At 43.2% G+C, this 18,600-nt stretch overlaps 2 protein-coding genes across 3 annotated transcripts; both read right to left on the bottom strand.

The window, feature by feature from the left end:
• Positions 1 to 2,784: 2,784 nt before the first annotated feature.
• On the bottom strand, positions 2,785 to 3,907 carry LOC107304272. 2 transcript variants are annotated; one of them, XM_015837522.2, is made up of 2 exons: positions 3,793 to 3,907; positions 2,785 to 3,280 (listed from the first exon to the last, which is right to left on the bottom strand). In XM_015837522.2, the coding sequence occupies exons 1-2, from the start codon at positions 3,835 to 3,837 to the stop codon at positions 2,834 to 2,836; spliced, it is 492 nt and encodes a 163-aa protein (XP_015693008.1). In that variant the 5' UTR covers positions 3,838 to 3,907; the 3' UTR covers positions 2,785 to 2,833. The 2 variants fall into 2 exon arrangements, with proteins under 2 accessions (XP_015693008.1, XP_040380591.1); XM_040524657.1 differs by having other exon boundaries at positions 2,785 to 3,277.
• Positions 3,908 to 12,708: 8,801 nt separating this feature from the next.
• LOC107304201 (GATA transcription factor 12-like) lies at positions 12,709 to 14,978 on the bottom strand. Its single transcript, XM_040524197.1, has 2 exons — positions 14,297 to 14,978; positions 12,709 to 13,859 (listed from the first exon to the last, which is right to left on the bottom strand). Exons 1-2 carry the CDS (start codon positions 14,627 to 14,629, stop codon positions 13,023 to 13,025), a joined length of 1,170 nt encoding a protein of 389 aa, XP_040380131.1. The 5' UTR covers positions 14,630 to 14,978; the 3' UTR covers positions 12,709 to 13,022.
• Positions 14,979 to 18,600: the final 3,622 nt, after the last annotated feature.

Here is an 18,600-nt window from a genome sequence, read left to right as displayed (position 1 = left end):
CGATATGATATTTTTTACCCATTTGACTTATAGAGAATACTGATATTAGATCCACATGGAAGATGTAACCAACTATAGATAGAGGTGAGTCGGACTTCGATAATATGTTGTTTAATATACTACACCAGGGTATAGGGTATAGAATCCCAATTAAATAATATCATATAAAGATATGAAAACCAAAGCTATATTTGGTTAGATTATATATCTTGTAACATGCTCCTCAATGTATAAGGGAGAAGAAAAGGATCCTCAACAGCATAATGTTACAGGAGTAGTGTATTACCACACCTCATAGGTTTGAACCTACCTAAACCATTATCTTCCGCACTCGTCATGCTAGGTGTCATGTGCTACTTCTATTTAACCTTTTGGATGTATAGCTGAAGGCACCAAAATTTATGGCTTTGAGGGCATGTGCTGGAGCATGCGCAGCGTTACATGTGGAAGGCTTAAAATTCTAGAATGGCTTTTAGTGATCTCATAGCTGTGGAGAGCCACCAAGGCTACAGCAATGGGCTCTAATGAGACGAGTGAGTCTATCTAGCGAACGATCGTACAAATTCTCCATCGACAATACCGCTACTAGAAATACTCCATATGTTTGCTTTAAGAAATTAAAGTAAGTTGCAGTGTGACTCAAGAGTACCGCAGCGAATTCAGTTAATCACTTGGACTAATTCGTTCAGTCACGGTCAGGTTCCATGCATGCATTCTAGTCTTTGACAAAGCTGTGTATTTAAGTCCAAAATATTTAATAATTAGTAGTAAGAGCATTATACGTCTTCGTCGCTGCTGATCAACTGGACGCGTTGAATACTTAAGCAAGATATTTCCTAAGTGGCATTTAAGGCTCAGCCTGGACCTAGAAATGTGACCCGTGGCTGATCCACTGCCTATTGCAGTAATCAGCAGGAGATTTATATATTAATTGTTTCTCAATGCCTAACCCGACTATACGTACGTTAGCCTAACTTAAGATACAGTGTATTAATTAATTACCATATTTGTTCGGTAACGAATTCAGCTACCAGATTATTGCACGTGTGCACATAATAGTACTGCTTTCTCAGATAGCGCGTAATCAAATTGTTTGTCCCTAGTCTGGTCACTATTGGATCATATCCAGTTATCCAATACTCAAAAGGTTTGGCGTGTTTTGGCCGGGTTAAAGTAGCCCCTCTCAAGTTTTCAAAAAAAAAAAAAAGTAGCCCCTCTCATTTGCCTGTGAGAGAGATGGTTGGTTTTGTTATCTCGTTGGTTGTTCTTTATAGATGAAAAAATGTCTAATTTTTATTATAACTATTTAATTTTGTAAATAATGAATATAACCGGTAGAAAGATATCTCAATGAGATGAGATGGTAAATTTCTATATATGGTTTTTTCACAGAATACGTATAATTTAGTAATTCGAAAAATATGAAAAAAAAAGCTAAGAACAACCCATGGGCGGATCACAGTGTAATGACCACTCATATTTAATAATTAGTGTATTATTAATATGTAATTAATTACAAAAATTTTAGTATCCTAATAATTTTAAGATCCACCTCCAAACAACCTGCATGATAAAACTTAGCCGGAGTTGAGCTGTTGAGCGGCAAGAGCACACGTCGATATTAACACGGAAACCAACGTCGATATGTCAAGCTAGTTTAGACGCCGGGAGAATGCTGCGTGAAACGAACCAACGTCGGGCTGGTTAATCGAGTTTAGTTTTGCAATTTTTTCGTTAATCGAGGGTTGTGCTCACGCGAGGCGAGATCGAGTGAGGTGGACATGGACCTAAGATGGGCACGAGATTGGTACTTGGGCCGCGCGCCCGTGTATGAATTCTGGGCTAGAGGCCAGGCTCCGAGTATGAAACCGAAGAAGCCCATAACAATGAAGTCCCGTAGGTTTCATCTGCCTTCGTTCCAACGGGACACACTAAAAGCTGCGTTGAGTGTGGTTAGCTACGTACTCTCTCTCTCTCTCTAATTTCCACAGAGGATGATGTTGATTTTTTTTAACATTCGTTTGGCTATTTATTTTATTTAAAAACTTTTTGCAAAATGAAAATGTGAGCCATAATCAAAATATATTTAATTACTAATCTTTAGATGTACCTCTGTATATGCATAGGTATGTAATATTTTCGTACACGATTAGTCTGTCATATCTAAAACACATAGAGATAGGCCTAACCTATTATCCACGTCCTCAAATCAAACATACGCTTGATTCGTCGCCTGAAACCCTGAATTTATCAGGTAATTAGTTCCAAATACAATGCTTGGTTCGCCTGGCAATCTGGCATGCAAAGTTGCAAACGAGGGGTCCTCCCATACTCTCCCCTCGCCGTCGCAGCTACATCTGTGATCAAAACGTCAAGTCGTTTCATGCCAAAACCATGAGCTAAGCGTACGGTGGACACATACATACATCGTACACAGAGCCACATGCAGGCACAATTAAGCTAGCCACGCAACTTGACCCAGAAAGAACTTGAGACTATACATCGACATAGATGTGCCCACTACCTTAATCCAATTATTATTCCAATTAATACATGTATATATACACCACTGATCGATCTGGTATATATAAATATATAATATGCACATCGCGTATGACGTATAAATATATCACGTCAAATACTTGCAGCAGGAGGTCTTCACTCGCTATATATACTACTTTACTGATCTATATCTTGTACATGCATATATAAATACGTACGAATGTACATATACGTAGGATATCATCTATACATACATGCGGCATGCATGAGAGTGGGCGCGCGTGTACCGGCATACGTATATATATACACGTATAGTATACGTGGGCGATCGTTAGACGTAAGGGAGGGCGCAGCTGGTGGTGCGGGCAATGGCGCCGGAGCAGACGGAGGGGACGGCGGCGGTGGCGGCGGCGGTGGCGCGGTGCTGGCAGCTCTTGCGGGCGATGTCGCGCATGGAGCTGGCGAGGGAGAGCTTGGGGTTGAGGCGGACGGTGGAGTTGAAGCGCTGGCAGAGCGCGGCGTGCGCGTCGACGGCGCCGTCGACGGTGAGCGCCGGCTCCCGCTTCTGCCGCTCCTTGACGGCCTCCGAGCACAGCCCGCACACCCACTTGCCGTGGAAGTGCTCCCGCACCCGCACGATGTACCTCGGCGTGCACTCCTCCGCCATCCCGCAGCACTCGCACCGCACGCTCCGAGCCTCCTGCTCCCCCGCCGCCGCCGCCGCCATCCGCTCGCCGCCGCCGTCCGAGTTCGACCGCTTCAGCGCCGCACCTCCCTGCTGCATGCAAGGTTAATTTAACACCGCACATACGAATGAGTAATTTAACTAAACAAACCAAACCTCATTTTATAATTAAACTTAATTAATTTTATTAAACTAGAACCGATCTTAAATTATCCACGTTCTTATGTACACGTCGACAGATTTAGCATGCAAAGACGCGAACGTATGTATATATAGGTGGGTCGGCCGTCGCCTCCCTGACACGTACGTACTCATCGATCTCAGCACTCACCAAACCTCGCTCGAGCACGTACGTACGTGCACAGACAGGAGCCATCACAGGTGATTGTTTACGTGCCATTCTGATTGGTTGATCTATATACCCAACCCAACCTTCTCTTAATTCGCTGATAGAAAGTGCGATTTTAAAGCCAGTTTTCACAGACAAATATACTTTAGTTAACACTAACAGTAACTCAAGTTATAATGATGGATCATACGTGAAGATCAATACCCTACGTACAAAACTGGATCGAGCAGATAATTGAAGAGGTGTGGGTCATTACCGTGGGGGGTTCAGCCTGCTGCTGCCTAGCCAAACGCCAAGGCATCTCGATCTCTCTCTTTCTCTCTCTCTCGAACCTTCTTTTTCCTAAATAAAGCTACTTTAATCACCTGCTAATCAATGAGTATCAGCTGTTAGCTAGCTGTAAGTGTACATGTGTGTGCACACCAATCGCAGGCAGCTAGGCCTACCACCTGGCCCTATTTATAGGCACGCGCCTGAAGCAATCGAGGCCGGGTTGGTCCGGCCCAGTGTGCACGAACAGTGTCGCAGGATAAAATTTTTCTCCACGAAAACCAATCCAATCTTTCGTTGCGCCAAGGGGGGGCGAACTGAACCACCCGTCGTCCATCGTGCTCGACCAAGTTGGGGGTCGTCCAACGAGCAAATGTCAGGTTAAAAGTTCGCGGAAAAAGCGATCAAAATATCCCATGGTTTCGCCTGATCTGTGTTGTGTGCTTGCGTGTTATTTTTTCTTTTCCCCCAGAAAAGTGCACAGGATCGATCGTCCAGCACAGCACAGCGAGCAGCTGATCGATCGATCTTTTCATGCGGCCAAATGGGCAGGCAGGTTAATAATGGCCGCGGCACACTTGGAGTTACCTTTTGATTAACAGGCCAGTTTCTTTCTCTCATCGATTACTGCTACTGTTGCATGGAGTAAGATTCAGGACACCATGCAAGTGTACATCGTTCAGTTTCTGCCTATGGTCGATCTGCTCGTCCAAGTAAGTTGTAAAAATGAGTATTGATGTCTGAATGTTTTTTCTTTTCTTGATCCTTTTTTTTTCAGATTAAGGTGTATCTGCAGATTAGATAGATCGATCGACTGCGGCACGCAGGTATAGAGCGGGTTGTCGAAATCACATCGCGCGCCTGTGAGCGGGCTCACGGGATGCGCATAGGCCGCCATCGACAGAGCTCCATCGCCTAACCTGTTCTCCGGCAACATGACGACTACTTTTTCGTCTTTTTCGCCTTCCTTTCGGGTGCGGGCGATCGCCGGAGTACACCTCATTCGATCGTCCGCATGTCGCCGGCGCGTACGCCTAGCGCTGATGCGATCGATTGATTCAGGTGAGTATCATCCCAAGTGGATATAATCGATCGAGCTCCTGCAATTGGTCACATATGCAGATATGCTACTGAGTAGATATGTAATGTACATATATCAAGTTGTTGTGCAAAGATCTGCGTGCTCTTTCTTGCATGTGGAGATCGATATGTGTAGTTACAGCCCTAGCTATACGCAGTTCATACTTTTGTAGTATATATATGTTTCAGATAATTCAGAACAGATACCGGCTTAGGCATCGAATGATCCCTTCTGTACTTCTGGTTAATTGCTCTGCAGATCGAGCAACGACGGACCCAAAAAGTTTTAGATACATGGCAAATACTAGAGCTAGTACTTGCTCTAATAAAATTTATATTTCAATCTTTCTAATCATAGAATTTTAATGAATCATTTGTCAACAAGCCCGAAGTACGTCCGGCCGGTTGATGACTGAAGCCCCCAGGTTCTGCTAGAAACGGGACAATAACTCAGCATATGAGCATGAGATTTGAACATATCTACCATATGTTCTGCCCCTTATCTTTTCACTTGATTCCTATTACAGAACAATCATACAAATACGAGGATGAGCCTCCTACCATATGGGGTCCTTGAGCGGTAGCTCTGTCAATCTTTGATTGCTGTATGGGGTCTATATATAACCAGAGGCATAACCAGGACTACGATAGCTATGGCTGTAGCGCTAGGCCTATGTTCATAATCTTTTTAAAATTATATAAAATTACCATATAAAAATTTAAAATATTTAATACTACATTAGTTTAGCTCTACTATTTAAACTTTTCTAATTCCACCCCTGTTCCAAACATTATCATGATATATTCGGTATTCCATATGCTACACGTGGCTTGAAATACTAAATTATTTTATTCTCAACTCTTTTATAAGGATAAACCGTTTTAGAAACTTGAGTCACTTTTTTCTGCTCTTCTGCTTGTTAAAAAAAGTACTATTCCCTCACTAATAAATGAGTCGTCTCTCCTAATATAATATATATAAATAAAGTGCAACAAAGTCATTTGAGCTAATTAATATCCCTATGAATTTAAGTTTACAATGATTTATATTTAATATGGGAAGGACGGATTATGTAGTTGTGTCCCAGAGAACAAAACGGATGCCATATATACCATCACCAATAATATAAAGTTATCTGAAATCACATGATGTGAAGTACGTACGTGCAAGCACGTGAAACATGCACGAGTCGTCTGTACAAGTATCTATGCATGAGTGCAACCATCATAAAGGATCCACCAAATGCTCAAAATATTTGTAAGTACATATCATTAATTAAGTTACAGAGGCCATGCATTTTTTTTAAAAAAAACAAATATTGATCCTCTCAAATAATATTGATGAGAAATCGTATTTCGGCCACTTTTATTATTTCTACATGGTAATAATTAAGTTTGTGTAAATACTCGCATATACACTTGCATGATATGCAATTAAGATAGTTGATCATAGAACATGGGGTTTTCTGTAGTTTAATTATCCTTCTTTTTTCTATAGAAGATAATTGTTTTGCCTAAGGAGTATGCCCTTAAGACTTTTTAGCACTTACATTCCTATACTTGTAGCTGACCGCTTCAGACCCTTCAATCTTAATTTTCTTGTAGAACTTTAGTTTCGTCAGAGTTTGAAGCATACAAATGAATCATTGTACTGCAGATATATTATTCTTTTTATCAAAAGTGTGTCGTTATTATTGATCTTGGGGATCCTTTGGAATTCGGGATTTTAGAAACACAGGAATCAAAACGTATGATTGAGATATCATATATAAGCAAATCTCACAGGAATTCAAAACAGGGGAATTTGCAAGATAATGTATTTGGGTAGCTCATGAGAAAATAACACAAGAATTAGGATTGCTTCTACAGATAGAGAAGACAGATAAAGGGGAATAAACATTGGAATTCACAAAGGAAAATTAAAATGAGGTTGAAGCTCATGTACAAAATTTCTAAGGAATTGAGGTATAGGATTACAATCCAAATGAATTTAGCTAGCTTCAATCCTATGTTCCAAACAATCTAGTTAGAAAATTTTCCTTAGGATTTTAATCTTTGAAATTTCTATGAAAATACTATATTCCAAAGGAGCCCTAAATATGGCCATTGCCATTTGTTTTGGATGCCATCAACATGACTCCATAGAGGAGCAAACTGCCTCATGCGAATTAAAATACAGATTTTGATTTTGTAAAACTAAATATACTTGTGGACAAGTGATGGTAACCGATTTTAGTTAATCGTTTTGTTCACTGTTTTCAGTACAAACATATAAAACTCAAACCATGATCTTTTCATTATTTAATTTTTTTTATTAAATTATCGTACCAAAATTTTCAGAACGTGTTTCGGAATATGGACTTTTTGCCACGCCAGAAAGCCAATGGCTAAATGGTGTTGCCAATCTAGTTAATAACCCTGGCATGACAATGTACACGTATGCACAGTGCCCAAACACTATTGCCATTCTATAAACAGTGACAATACAAACAGATGACACCACTCTTCATGGCCTGGCAATACAAATGAATTACAAACAGTGACAATACAAAAATTTGTTTTCAAACTGTTTTGTTATGGTGTGGCCAAAAGATCCATTTGTAAAGAAGGTATTTTGACAATTCGTTTTTATATCATTCCAGTTTGAATCGGGCAAAAGTAATTTAAAAAAATCTAAAAGCAGACCTTACCAAATAGTCCATTTGGAACATTTTCGTATTTGCCATTTCATTCAGGTTTCATCTGTTTCCTCCTTGCAGCTGAAAAACACAAAATCAATCCGTTGGTAAATGTAATTGTTCTACGTGTCAAAAGTAAAAGTTCAAAAGAATGTGCAAAATATGCGCACAGAGTCGTGCAACACACAAATTACAAGTATACATTGAAACTACCAATATACCTCCGTCCAAAAAATATAAGGGATTTTGAGGTGTCAGTCATTGCTCTTTGTGCTAGTTTATTTCCCACTTACTAACTCCTGTATATTAGCTTATTCAACGCGTACCAACTTTTAACCTAGTTTATTTATCTGATTATCATCATTTGTACCTGACTTGTTATTTTGCTACTTCTTGATTTTCTTTTAAAAAACACACAGTCTGTTGCTACATTTGTTTTAAGATATAAACATTTATAGATTATTTAACATAAATTAAGTAGATGTTAAAAGACTCCTTTTTAGTCAGTTCCGTGGTTAAATTTTAAAATCTGAATTGATTAGATTCTCTGTATAAGTATTAGATTGGCTTTAAAATCATTAAAATATTTGAAATAATAAAAATCAATATAGAAATGATTATACTATGATATAAAATTTAAATTCTATAAATCCTTATATTTTGAGATGGTGGGAGTACTTATATATTTTAGGACGACGGTAGTTGTTGTATACTAAGAAAGGTCCAATAAGTCCAGGGAAAAAAAGTGCACTGCAAGTCTGCAACTGCATAAACGTGAACATGTTCACTGCTCCATCATCACAGGCATGCAGCTCTTGCACAATTAAAACTTGATGCAGCAATACTAAATTGCCAGATAGTGCAGGTGGTTCTGTAGTTGTGTCACCTATGCTCACCAGCATATTCTAGTACAAGTCTACTGCAAAATTCTACTGTGCATGCATGTTCATTCCGGAGTAGTTGTGCGATTGCTGGTTTATTATGTTGTTGCCGTTATTGTGTTTATCACAGCTGCTGGTACCATTTCTATCACGATGACAACTGCAGTTACAGACTGCAGTATGCATGCGACGGTAGTAATAAAACGTTGCACTTATAATTCATGCCTTACTGCTGCAAGCTCATTCAGTTCTGAGTCTTCTCACTCGCACATGGCAAGCATGGGCTGCTAAACTCAGCATCATGCCATCGGATACATGGCTATATATATGTTGGATGAAAAGAACATTAATATGGAGCAGATATGGTGACGCGAGAAAACGAAAAAGACAGCATGCACACAAAACACTTGGGAGGATATAGACATGATCGGCTCACCCACAGAAAGACAAAACCACTCTAAATAAAGTTAGGTTTGTATGTAAGTCCATGGTTTAATGTCTAAAAAGTATCGTGCTAGAGTCTAAAAGTCGAGTTGTAGTTGTGTCAATGTTGAGTTGAAATCAATGGTCAATAAAAAAATAGACATCTCATCTCACGAAAGTTAAGATTAAAAAAAGACATTTCTAAAACCACCCATATAAATAATAGTTCTTTTTAACGGCTATGATATTAATCGTGCTAGCCGGCCTAATAATTACATGACCTACTTATCAAACAGGGAATATCTGAATATATATAGCTCGTGACATGTATAGATCCGATAGGTACTTTTGTCATAAATAGACAGAGATATAATATAGGTACCTTTTCTACAACAACCTGTAGGATTTCATCATACAGAACATAAAGCGTAGAGTATTATCACAAGAAGTATAGGGTGAAAAATATGACACCTTTTTTACCATCACTTTTCTTTCCTTTTTGCAGGGTGTCACATGATATTTTATTATAGATGTTTCAAGCATCTACGAAGGCTAGAACTCTGGGAGTAAAGAACCCATTGTCAGTAAACGGAGTAAAACCCCGTTACAAAGCCACGGGGGTCATAAAACCGCCGAGATAATACGAAAATGGGTTGTCTGCACCTGGGCCTAAATCTACAGCCAGTAAACAGGCTGTGCAGATGGAGAGAGACTTTGCTGGGAACCGTGGGCTGTGACCACTAGCTTCGATCTCGCCGCAAATTCGCCACATCCAAACGTGGCCCTGGCCCAGGTTTTGGCATTACGATTCTTAGATTTATATCAGCACTTTTCTCTAGCTACGTCGTTCTCGCTAAAAAAGTACATAAAAAACGGAGAAATCCACTCCACACACCTTTCGCTATACATTCACATGCGGATCTACCAACGGTGAGGACCCCGGTTAACTATTCGTGCCTGCTGCATGCAGAGACTCCTCGCCTACTTGGCCTTGTTGTTGAGAACTGAGATCGCAAAGAACGTATCGGTGTGGCGGCGATACGCATGAGCAGGTACGTACGGCGCAGTAAATGCCTTCACGGAGGCACGGGAAAGATCGATCGACCGGTGTCACGAACGCCGGCCGGTGCAGCGGTGCCTCCTTACTTGCAACGGGATCAGCCGATCACCCCGCGTGCGTGCGTGCGCGTCGTAGCCCGTAGCTCGTAGCTCATGGGGTTCTTGCCGGCCACCGGCCTCGTGCACGCGCGTGGCCGGTGGCGTACGTGGGTTTCAGCAATATGCGCGCGGCTCGCGCCGGCCGGTTGCCCGGTCCCTCGTCGTCAACCGACGGCGACACGGGCGCCCGGCCACCCGCGCTCGCCCGGCGCGCACCATGCACGCTTCCTGACCCGCGGTGCCCGGCTCCCCGGCCGTGGAAAATTGCACGCGCGCGGCCGCGCGGGCGAGACGAAACGTACGGTGGAGGAGGTGGAACTGAACGCGCCCAAGTGGCGCGCGCGCGTGTTGGACGCCCCGGCCCGGCCCCCGGGCCGTTTCACGGGACGGGACGACGACGGGGTGAGTCGACGACGGCGCCGCGCGGGCGCGTGCAGCACGCGTCGATGCGATGAAGCTGCCGCGCCTGCGCTGCACCTGCACTGTTGCGTATGCGGCTACATGCGCACGCGCGTACGCTTGCTTCCGCCATCGATCTGGACTTATGGAGTGGATAACTCCGGTCTGCTGCTTCCTGGTGTGTGGTATCGTACCGTAGAATGTACATCCGCGAGATTTAATTCCGGGGAGATAAAAACTGGAGCCGCCTACATGCTGGTTAATTTACTGGGCTGTACACCAGATTCAACTTGCTTTGATGCATGGCGATAATGGACGTTAATGTACTGTTGCTTATCGCTTACTCTACCACCTGGCTATATATTGCGAGGGTCAAAGAAATTACAGCCAATAAATAAGATATTCAAGAATAAATGACTATAAACTACAAAAGTGTATAACTTGATTAAGGAAAGAAATATTTTTTGCATGTAGTCTTTAAGACAAAATTTTCCATTTATATTTTTACTGGAATATATGTTATCATTGTTTCTCTCCAACATCTTATGAGTTATATGTGGCCATTGTCTTTTGTGAGTCACAAAAGTAGAATCTCCTAAATCAGCATGAATATCGCTCCTATCATCGCTGATGACGAAAAATAATATCAGAGAGTACCCATCACTGATCGGTGAAGCTGTTGTCAACTTATGTGCATACTTATGACCATTTTTGCCATAGGAATCCAAGATCTCTATGGATCACTGCCACGTTGACCCCGGCAACGTCCTCGGCTTGTGATGTTCTTGATTTTTGTGATATTCTTGTGATGTGATGACTGATGAGCAACCTTGTTCTTGATTCTCGTTTCTGCGATGTGTGGGTTGCTATGCGATGGCTCGTTTTGATTCAAGCTGAGCCGGTTCTTCTCTCTCTCTCTCTCTCTCTCTCTCTCTCTCTCTCTGTCTCTGAAATCGTGCACCCCATAGGTGTGTCCGATATTGGTCCGACACTAATAAAAGAGACTCATTAGTGCTGCTAGTTTGATGCTGGCTCTAAATCCAGAACTGATGGGGATTTTAGAGCCGACGACGTCGATGGAGCTCTCCGTAGTAGTGAGCCTACCCTGGTTCCAAACTCTTAAGTTTCATGCGAATTTTTTTGGATAATCGCCTCCGGCCTCTTGCACAATCCCAATTAAGTCCCAGACAACGAGACTAGAGCTGTGCCCTTCTTTACTTCCACAGTAGGGACCTATCGGTTCCCCCGATATGGACCAACTGCACCATGTGTACAAGCGTGCCATGTCAACCCCATCTTTATGAGTTACGCCGAGTACCTACACTGTTCATGCATGCACCACCACCACCAACTAGCAAGTACTACCAGTAGTACTCTACTCCTCACAAAACCTTCTACGAAATCTGCGCCAAAGAAAACGAAAAAACCATTCTCGCTTTCACAGGAAAGAGCGCTCCCGGCCGGCCGGCCCTTTGCGTGAGACGAAATCAACCAGAGGCACATGCAATTCTCACTCGTCAAGACATATTTACTTACACTGAGACCACCCGGTATTCCAGTAGCCTGTACAGAGTGCCAGCCTTGGCAGCAAAGCAGATGACACATGACATGCATACACAAACCACAAAGGATTAGGATAGGATGTATACAAGTTAGAAGTGACGCAATTTTGGGTGGTAAAAGAAAATAACGAACGAATTGTAAGCTTTCGGTGGTCAGATACTTATTAACCCAGCGAACGTCCAAAAATGGGCCCAAACGAGGTGGTAGATAGCACCGGCCGAGATGCATCCAACGGGAGCCGGGCCAAAATATTTTTACAGCAGAGTAGTTGGATCTAATCCCCGTCCTTGCAATCACCACTCCACTCCAGTCCCCCACACATGAGCTAGTAGCAGACTGCTGCTGCTGCTGCATGCTGCTACAACCATAAGCATAATTCTTTCACCAACTTTGCGACAGTGGCTGACACCCTGGGCCCACCCGGTTCAACTCGTAAAACAGAATCCTAAGAACGAAAGAGCAAGTGTGGTTCTTTTACATGTGTGTTTTAGCCAAGATTCTGATGATCACGTGCACCTTTTTTTTGTTTAACAACATGGTTGCACGCACCACATTTGTGTCACTTTGTGCGCACCAGCATCATCAGCATGCATGCCCCCCTCTCCCTTATCATAACATTGATCGATTCACCACCACAAGGGCACGATCATCTTGCTCACCAAAACACAGACAAGATTGGAAAATCACGTGTAAAAAGAAGTAGTGGGTGCTTTGAACTAATTGAAACTGCTCCTGTTTTTCCTCTTCTTCTAAGAGTCTCCTGCATTACAAAATTGAAAGAGAAAAAAAAAGATTATGCTACCAAAGAAACTCCTCAGAGTTGGCTTCTAAGGGGGGAAAAAGTCTAAAATCTCAAAAAAGAAACAGAGATAAATTTAAGAAGCCGAGAAATAGAGAGTAACCAAAAAAACAGGTTGCAGAACCAAAAAAGAAAAAAAAAAGATAAGCTGAAAAACCAAACATGGAGAAACAACTCCTAAAAAAAATTAGCTGTTTTTGTTGCTGAATTATTCCTGGGCTAATGAATCATATTCCTAGATGAGCTGCCGGAAGTCCGGTCCTATGCGGTTGTGGATCAGGAATTCGTCCGCGCCGGCGATGAGCGGCGCCCCCGACGGCCCGTCGAACAGCAGCGGGCTCGGCACGTGGAGCAGGCCTCCGGCGGCGGCGCCACCCGCGACCACGTGCGGCTGCGGCTGCTGCTGGTGCAGGAGCTGCATCTCCTTCTGGCGCCGCAGCTCCACCACCTTGCGGTGCGAGTTGGAGTGCTTCGACACCACGAACGTCGGGCTCGCCGCCGGCCGGTACTCCGGCACGAGCCGCCCGGACTTGTACCGCACCCCGCACGCGTTGCACAGCGTCTTGGGCCCCATGGGCCCCGTCCTCCACTGCGGCGTCTTGTCCGTCTCGCAGTGGAAGCACCTCCTTCCCTCGGCCGCCGCCTGGGCTGCCGCGTTCGGCGGCGCCACGGGGGTTGGCGCGTCCTTCTTCTTGGCGGACTTCGCCGCCTTCTTGGCCGGGAATGCCGGCGCGGCGGTGCCCGACTCGGACGGCGAGATGACCACGGACGCCGGGGAGGGCGGCGAGGCCGGGGGCGGCGGCAGGACGAGCAGGCGCGACGACCAGTTGCACGGCGCGACGCGGGACCGCTTACTGCGCGCCTTCCCCGGCACGGGCGCCTCCGTGGGCAGCGCTCCTCCTCCCGGCAGCTGCACACCGGAGGCGGCCAGCACAGCCGGCGGTGGCGCGCGCGGAGCGGCCGATGCGGCGGGGATGCCGGAGATGAGCTGCAGCTTCCGGAGATCCTCCGTGGGCAAGGTCTCCTCGCCCATGTAGCTGGAAACCCATTCCAGCTCCGCCAGTTGGTCGTACTGCGAAGAAAATTCACATCAGGCGACAGCTTCAGCAATGGCGCTGTTAAACTCACTGAATTTACGAGATATTCGTATGCAATTTTTTTAAAAAAAAGTTCAGTGGCTAAGCGGAGCGAGCTGTTAAACTCAGTGAATTCACGAGATATTCGCATGCAAATTAGAAAATTACAGTGGCTAAGTGGAGCGAGTGGACATAGGATGCTACTATTTTTGGACGCAGATTTCCTCGGTTACCATTTACTCAGGAGGATGCTATTTATGTTCCCTTTATTCACGGAGGAGTTTTTAACGCGGGGGTGGTGAATTCCGGAGACGAATTACGGGCGAATTTCGTACGGTTTTAGTTAAAATTCATTAAAAAATGTCTCCTGCGTGCCATGTTTGTTACGAGAGGAGTCAGTAATCAAATAAACGAAAGCCAAATTTATTCTCACCGGCTCGCACACGCACAGCCCGCCGGAGAAGTCCCCGTCGGCGAGGCCGGAGAAGGAGTTGCTGCAGCTGTCGACGGCCGTCACCGTCGACGAGTCGGCCGACGCGTTGCCAGCCGCACGCTCATCCCCACCACCGCCCCCTCCGGCGCCCGCGCCCGCGCCCGCGCCGGCGCCGGCGCCGTACGCCCCGCCCAACCCCGTCTCCTCCTCCTCCTCGTCGTCACACGGCAGGTCGAGGAGGTCATCGACGAGGAACATGTCCCCGCCGCCGCCGCCGCCGGAGGCCTCCCTCTTGACACGGACCCCGCCGGCGCAGTCCGCCGCCACCTCCATCGATCCCTCTTATTGCTACGTGCGACACCACGCACGCACAAGGCACAGCCAGTTCTTGAAAACGAAATTTGTCTATCTCTCCTCTCTCTTTTCTTCCTCGCCTTTCTCTATTCCGTCTCGTTCTTTTTCTCTCCTGTGCGTGCGTGGAGAGAGAGAAAGAGAAGCGGAGATAAACGTGAGGGCGGAGAGAGAGAGAGAGAGAGAGAGTAGGGTTTAATTGGGAAGCGTTCGCGTTGGAGAGCGGAGTGGAGGACGACGAGGAGGAGAGGAGAGGAGAGGCGAGCGAGAGAGCGGTGGTCAGGTCAGCTCGAATGAACGATTCTTAAGGAGTAAATAAAGCCAGGGCCACTCCACCCTGTGTGGGGGTGGGGTGAAAACATGGACGAGTTTAAAAGCCGGTTAAAACGAGAGTCCCACATTTATAGCAGTAAGAATCACAGGTTAATGGCTGCAATGCTCATGAGAAGACGACAACTGTGGTGTACCCCCAAAACGGCACCATGTGATCGTTCCCATCGTTCATGCATCAATCCATACAATACATATAATATATATGGAGAGAAAACTAATATTATTGACAAACACTTAATTATAAGAAATAACATTGATAAGTACAAATTCTATAAAATATCATTGTGCAAGCGAATTTATCTAAAAAATACTATCATTGTTAGGTCTCCTCAGCATTTCGCTGTTAAGTGCTATAATATAAACATTGTATTTAACGGTGGAGATGAACGAAACCTTAACGGTGATGACATTTCATAGATAAAGTCGTTTGTATGATAACATTTCGTAGAACTCATACTCGTCAATAACATTTCTTTGATCTAGACATTTGTCAATGCTATTTATTAGAGTTTCTTATATATGCGTGTGAGAGTGAGATAGGAATTAAATTTTTCGCAGTTGGGAAAAAGGGCTTCATATTTTTGTGATCTCATACAAAAGACGCATTTGCATGTACGCATATTTTGAACTCATGCTAAAGAGACGGAGACTAGCAGTAAACGATGACCTCACTAAAGAAGCCCTTGTTTGGCTCTTAGTTATGGAAAATAACAAAATTTGCCACGTAAAATAAAACAGAAAAAAGAAATTGACTTCTATGGAAGGGTACAGTATAGACTGCTATGTATAACCCAAATAATTAAAAAAGTGTACTAATTGTTGGACCATTGTGAATGTGATTATGTGAATTGTATTTCATGTAATAGAAAAGTAAGAAAATGAAGTAACTTAGCTATTGCCCCTACAAAAAAAAAAGAAAAAAAAAAGACAGAAGAAGAGGAAGAGAGGGACAGCACCACTGACCTCACTGAAGAAGCCTTCGCCTAGAAAAAAAAAACAACTTTTCAGATAAATAAAAGAGAAAAAACAACTAAACTTCAACTATAAGCATGGAGTTGTATAGCAAATTTCAGGTTTTCCCATATTAGCTAATGAATTGAAAAGGGTAATAACTGGGGAGTAATGTGATGATGGTTGTAGAAAGTTATACACAACAGCTGGTTCATAAAAACCAATCCGTTTTAGCTGATATGCATACCAAATTGACTAAAAGTCATTGGTTTTTATGGAGAGCGGTTTTTACTTCCGAACCGAAAGATAAATTATGTCGAGGATACTATGTCATATCTACTGTACTAGCATAAAAGAAAAAAAAAGAAAATGGAAGTAACTTTGCTCTAACTTAGAGAAAAAGGAAAAAAAATACAAAACAAAAGGTAATTTTGCTACTGTATATGACCATTGAGCAATTTCGTTTGTATTAACGTGTGGGGCTGACTGCCGATGCACAAAATAGAGCATAGCTGAGCTATTGTGTTTTGTGCACTTCGAAAGGGGACATAATCATATAAAAAGGAGCATCACTGCATCACATGTTTGGCCATCATATCTTCAGTACTATCATGGACCTGTCTACTCAAAAATGCACCTATCAAATTCAATCCATCCTAACATGGTATGCCCTGCAGCATTAGTCAGTGATTAACTTTCGTACAAAGCCAGAAAAAACCTAAAATATAAGTACTTTTAGTTTTTAATCTTATTCAAAAATATAAGTACTTATTACATCTAAGATTCTTCTATTTTATCCCTCAACGTAAACTGCTAGGGACAAATCTCGTATGAAATATAGAGATATAGGGGATACTAGTTATTTGCTTTTTAGTAGTATTTAGAATTGAGTTCAAGCTGTTACGGATGTCTGAGTTTGAATTAGGAGTGGTGCATATATAAGATAAAAATAGATAAATTTTAGCTAAAAATTTTAGACCGGTTTTGTAGAACCCCTCATGCTCCATGTAGCTCCGCCCCAGTAATTGCTATTCTTATCCAGTCATTATTATAAAAAGAAATATATAGTTTTTTCAATCTTAATCTTCATTAGAATGTTTACATCCTGCGACGGAGGTATTATTCTCTACTACGGTGAATCAAATGGAAGCAGTAATAAGCATTGTTTCACACAGCATCTGCAACTTTCCTTTTACAATAGTACGGTTAAAATAGCATCCAAAAATCAGGTTTATCAGCAGCAGCGTTTGGTAGACCGAACGGACGTTGCTGATCCTGCCACGTAGCACCACCGACCCGTAGGATTTCGCCTCCGTGGGGGACGCGCATGTCACGGGCCTGTCTCGTGCTACCACGTAGGCACCACGTGGGCCGCCCCCGCCGCTAGGCGCATCCTGGCCGTTGGATGCGTACTGCCCACCACGTGGCCGGCATCGGAGTGGGCTACTGGGCTGGATTAGATGAGTGGGCCCGGGCCCTGCAGGCTCACCGATCCCGAGGTGGATTGGCCTCGGGAGATGTGACAACGCTGGGGCCAGTATTGTTTTCGGTAAATTTAATATTTCTGACCTCGGGAATGGTGATCCACCAGCATGTTACTACCACGAACCTCAGCCTCATGAATCATTTGGCTAAAACAGTGACACAAAAGATTACTGTGCAGCGAATTTCAGGGACTGGTTAGATTGGAAAAGATCCTAGGAACTCAAAAACCAGAAGGATTCAACTTCTGTAAACAATGGATAAGTCCTCAAAGGTTAGTAGTGTTTGAATGATCACGCAATTCAATTGTATGGTTTGATATATTAATTGAATTTTGAAGTTCAGCAATTTAGTGGTCTAATCCTTCGTCTTTTTCCCATTGTACATCTAAGTTGATAATTTTTTTTCATATAACTTTTAGTACTCCATGTGCTCTTTGTATCATAGTTGTTAAAACTTGACTAGACCAATAGTTCATTTGAGGAAAATCAGAACCAGTGCCTAATCCAGTCACACTCTTGAGTAGAACTTGTGAAAGACTGAAGTTGTCGGAATTTCAGTACCTTTACCCAAAAGAAAATAATGGTTGGATTACCAATAGTTTTTTTTAAAAAAAAAAAGTTGTGCCACTTGCACTTGGGGTTACATTTCGAGACCCGTGGTTGCCAATGGATGGAAAAGCAATTGAGCTATTAACATTGTATGTTCCATTGACAAAGTAAATATACTTGACCATTAGTAAATGAATGGTCCACAGAAAATATGATTGTGTTTTTTATTTAACAAGGAAGTTCGACCAACAAACTAGTAAACCGACGAGCTCACCGGTTCGACCGTCGTCCCGATGTCCCGGGTTTAATTATTACACCTTTGTAATGGTTTGGTTTGTTTATTTAGCAAATTTGTGTTGATTTTAATGTTTACATCCAACTACGCTTATTTTATCAAACAAATGATAAAATTTAAACATTTATAAAATATTCCATAACAAACCAAATGATGATTCTCATCCATTCTCTTCCTAGGTTCCCACCTGATTTTGTTATGGTAGAAAACCAAACATGCCCTTTCAAATAAAATGAAACAGCATGGACAAATATGGTATCGTTCCAATGGTGTGGTTATAAACAAGTGCTTAAGATGTTCATATTGCCTACTCTAATGTGAAGGACCTGTGACTTAAATTT

This window comes from Oryza brachyantha, chromosome 5, assembly GCF_000231095.2.
Source record: "Oryza brachyantha chromosome 5, ObraRS2, whole genome shotgun sequence".
Taxonomy (NCBI): Eukaryota; Viridiplantae; Streptophyta; class Magnoliopsida; order Poales; family Poaceae; genus Oryza; species Oryza brachyantha.
This window is presented reverse-complemented; position numbering and strand designations above follow the sequence as displayed.

Excerpts from the sequence above, each read along its gene's own strand:
- LOC107304272 (XM_015837522.2), bottom strand. The coding sequence starts at position 3,837 with ATGCCTTGGCGTTTGGCTAGGCAGCAGCAGGCTGAACCCCCCACG. Across the intron at positions 3,281-3,792 it reads AGCAGGCTGAACCCCCCACG|CAGGGAGGTGCGGCGCTGAA; the intron begins GTAATGACCCAC and ends CCTTGCATGCAG.
- LOC107304201 (XM_040524197.1), bottom strand. The coding sequence starts at position 14,629 with ATGGAGGTGGCGGCGGACTGCGCCGGCGGGGTCCGTGTCAAGAGGGAG. Across the intron at positions 13,860-14,296 it reads GGCTGTGCGTGTGCGAGCCG|TACGACCAACTGGCGGAGCT; the intron begins GTGAGAATAAAT and ends TTTTCTTCGCAG.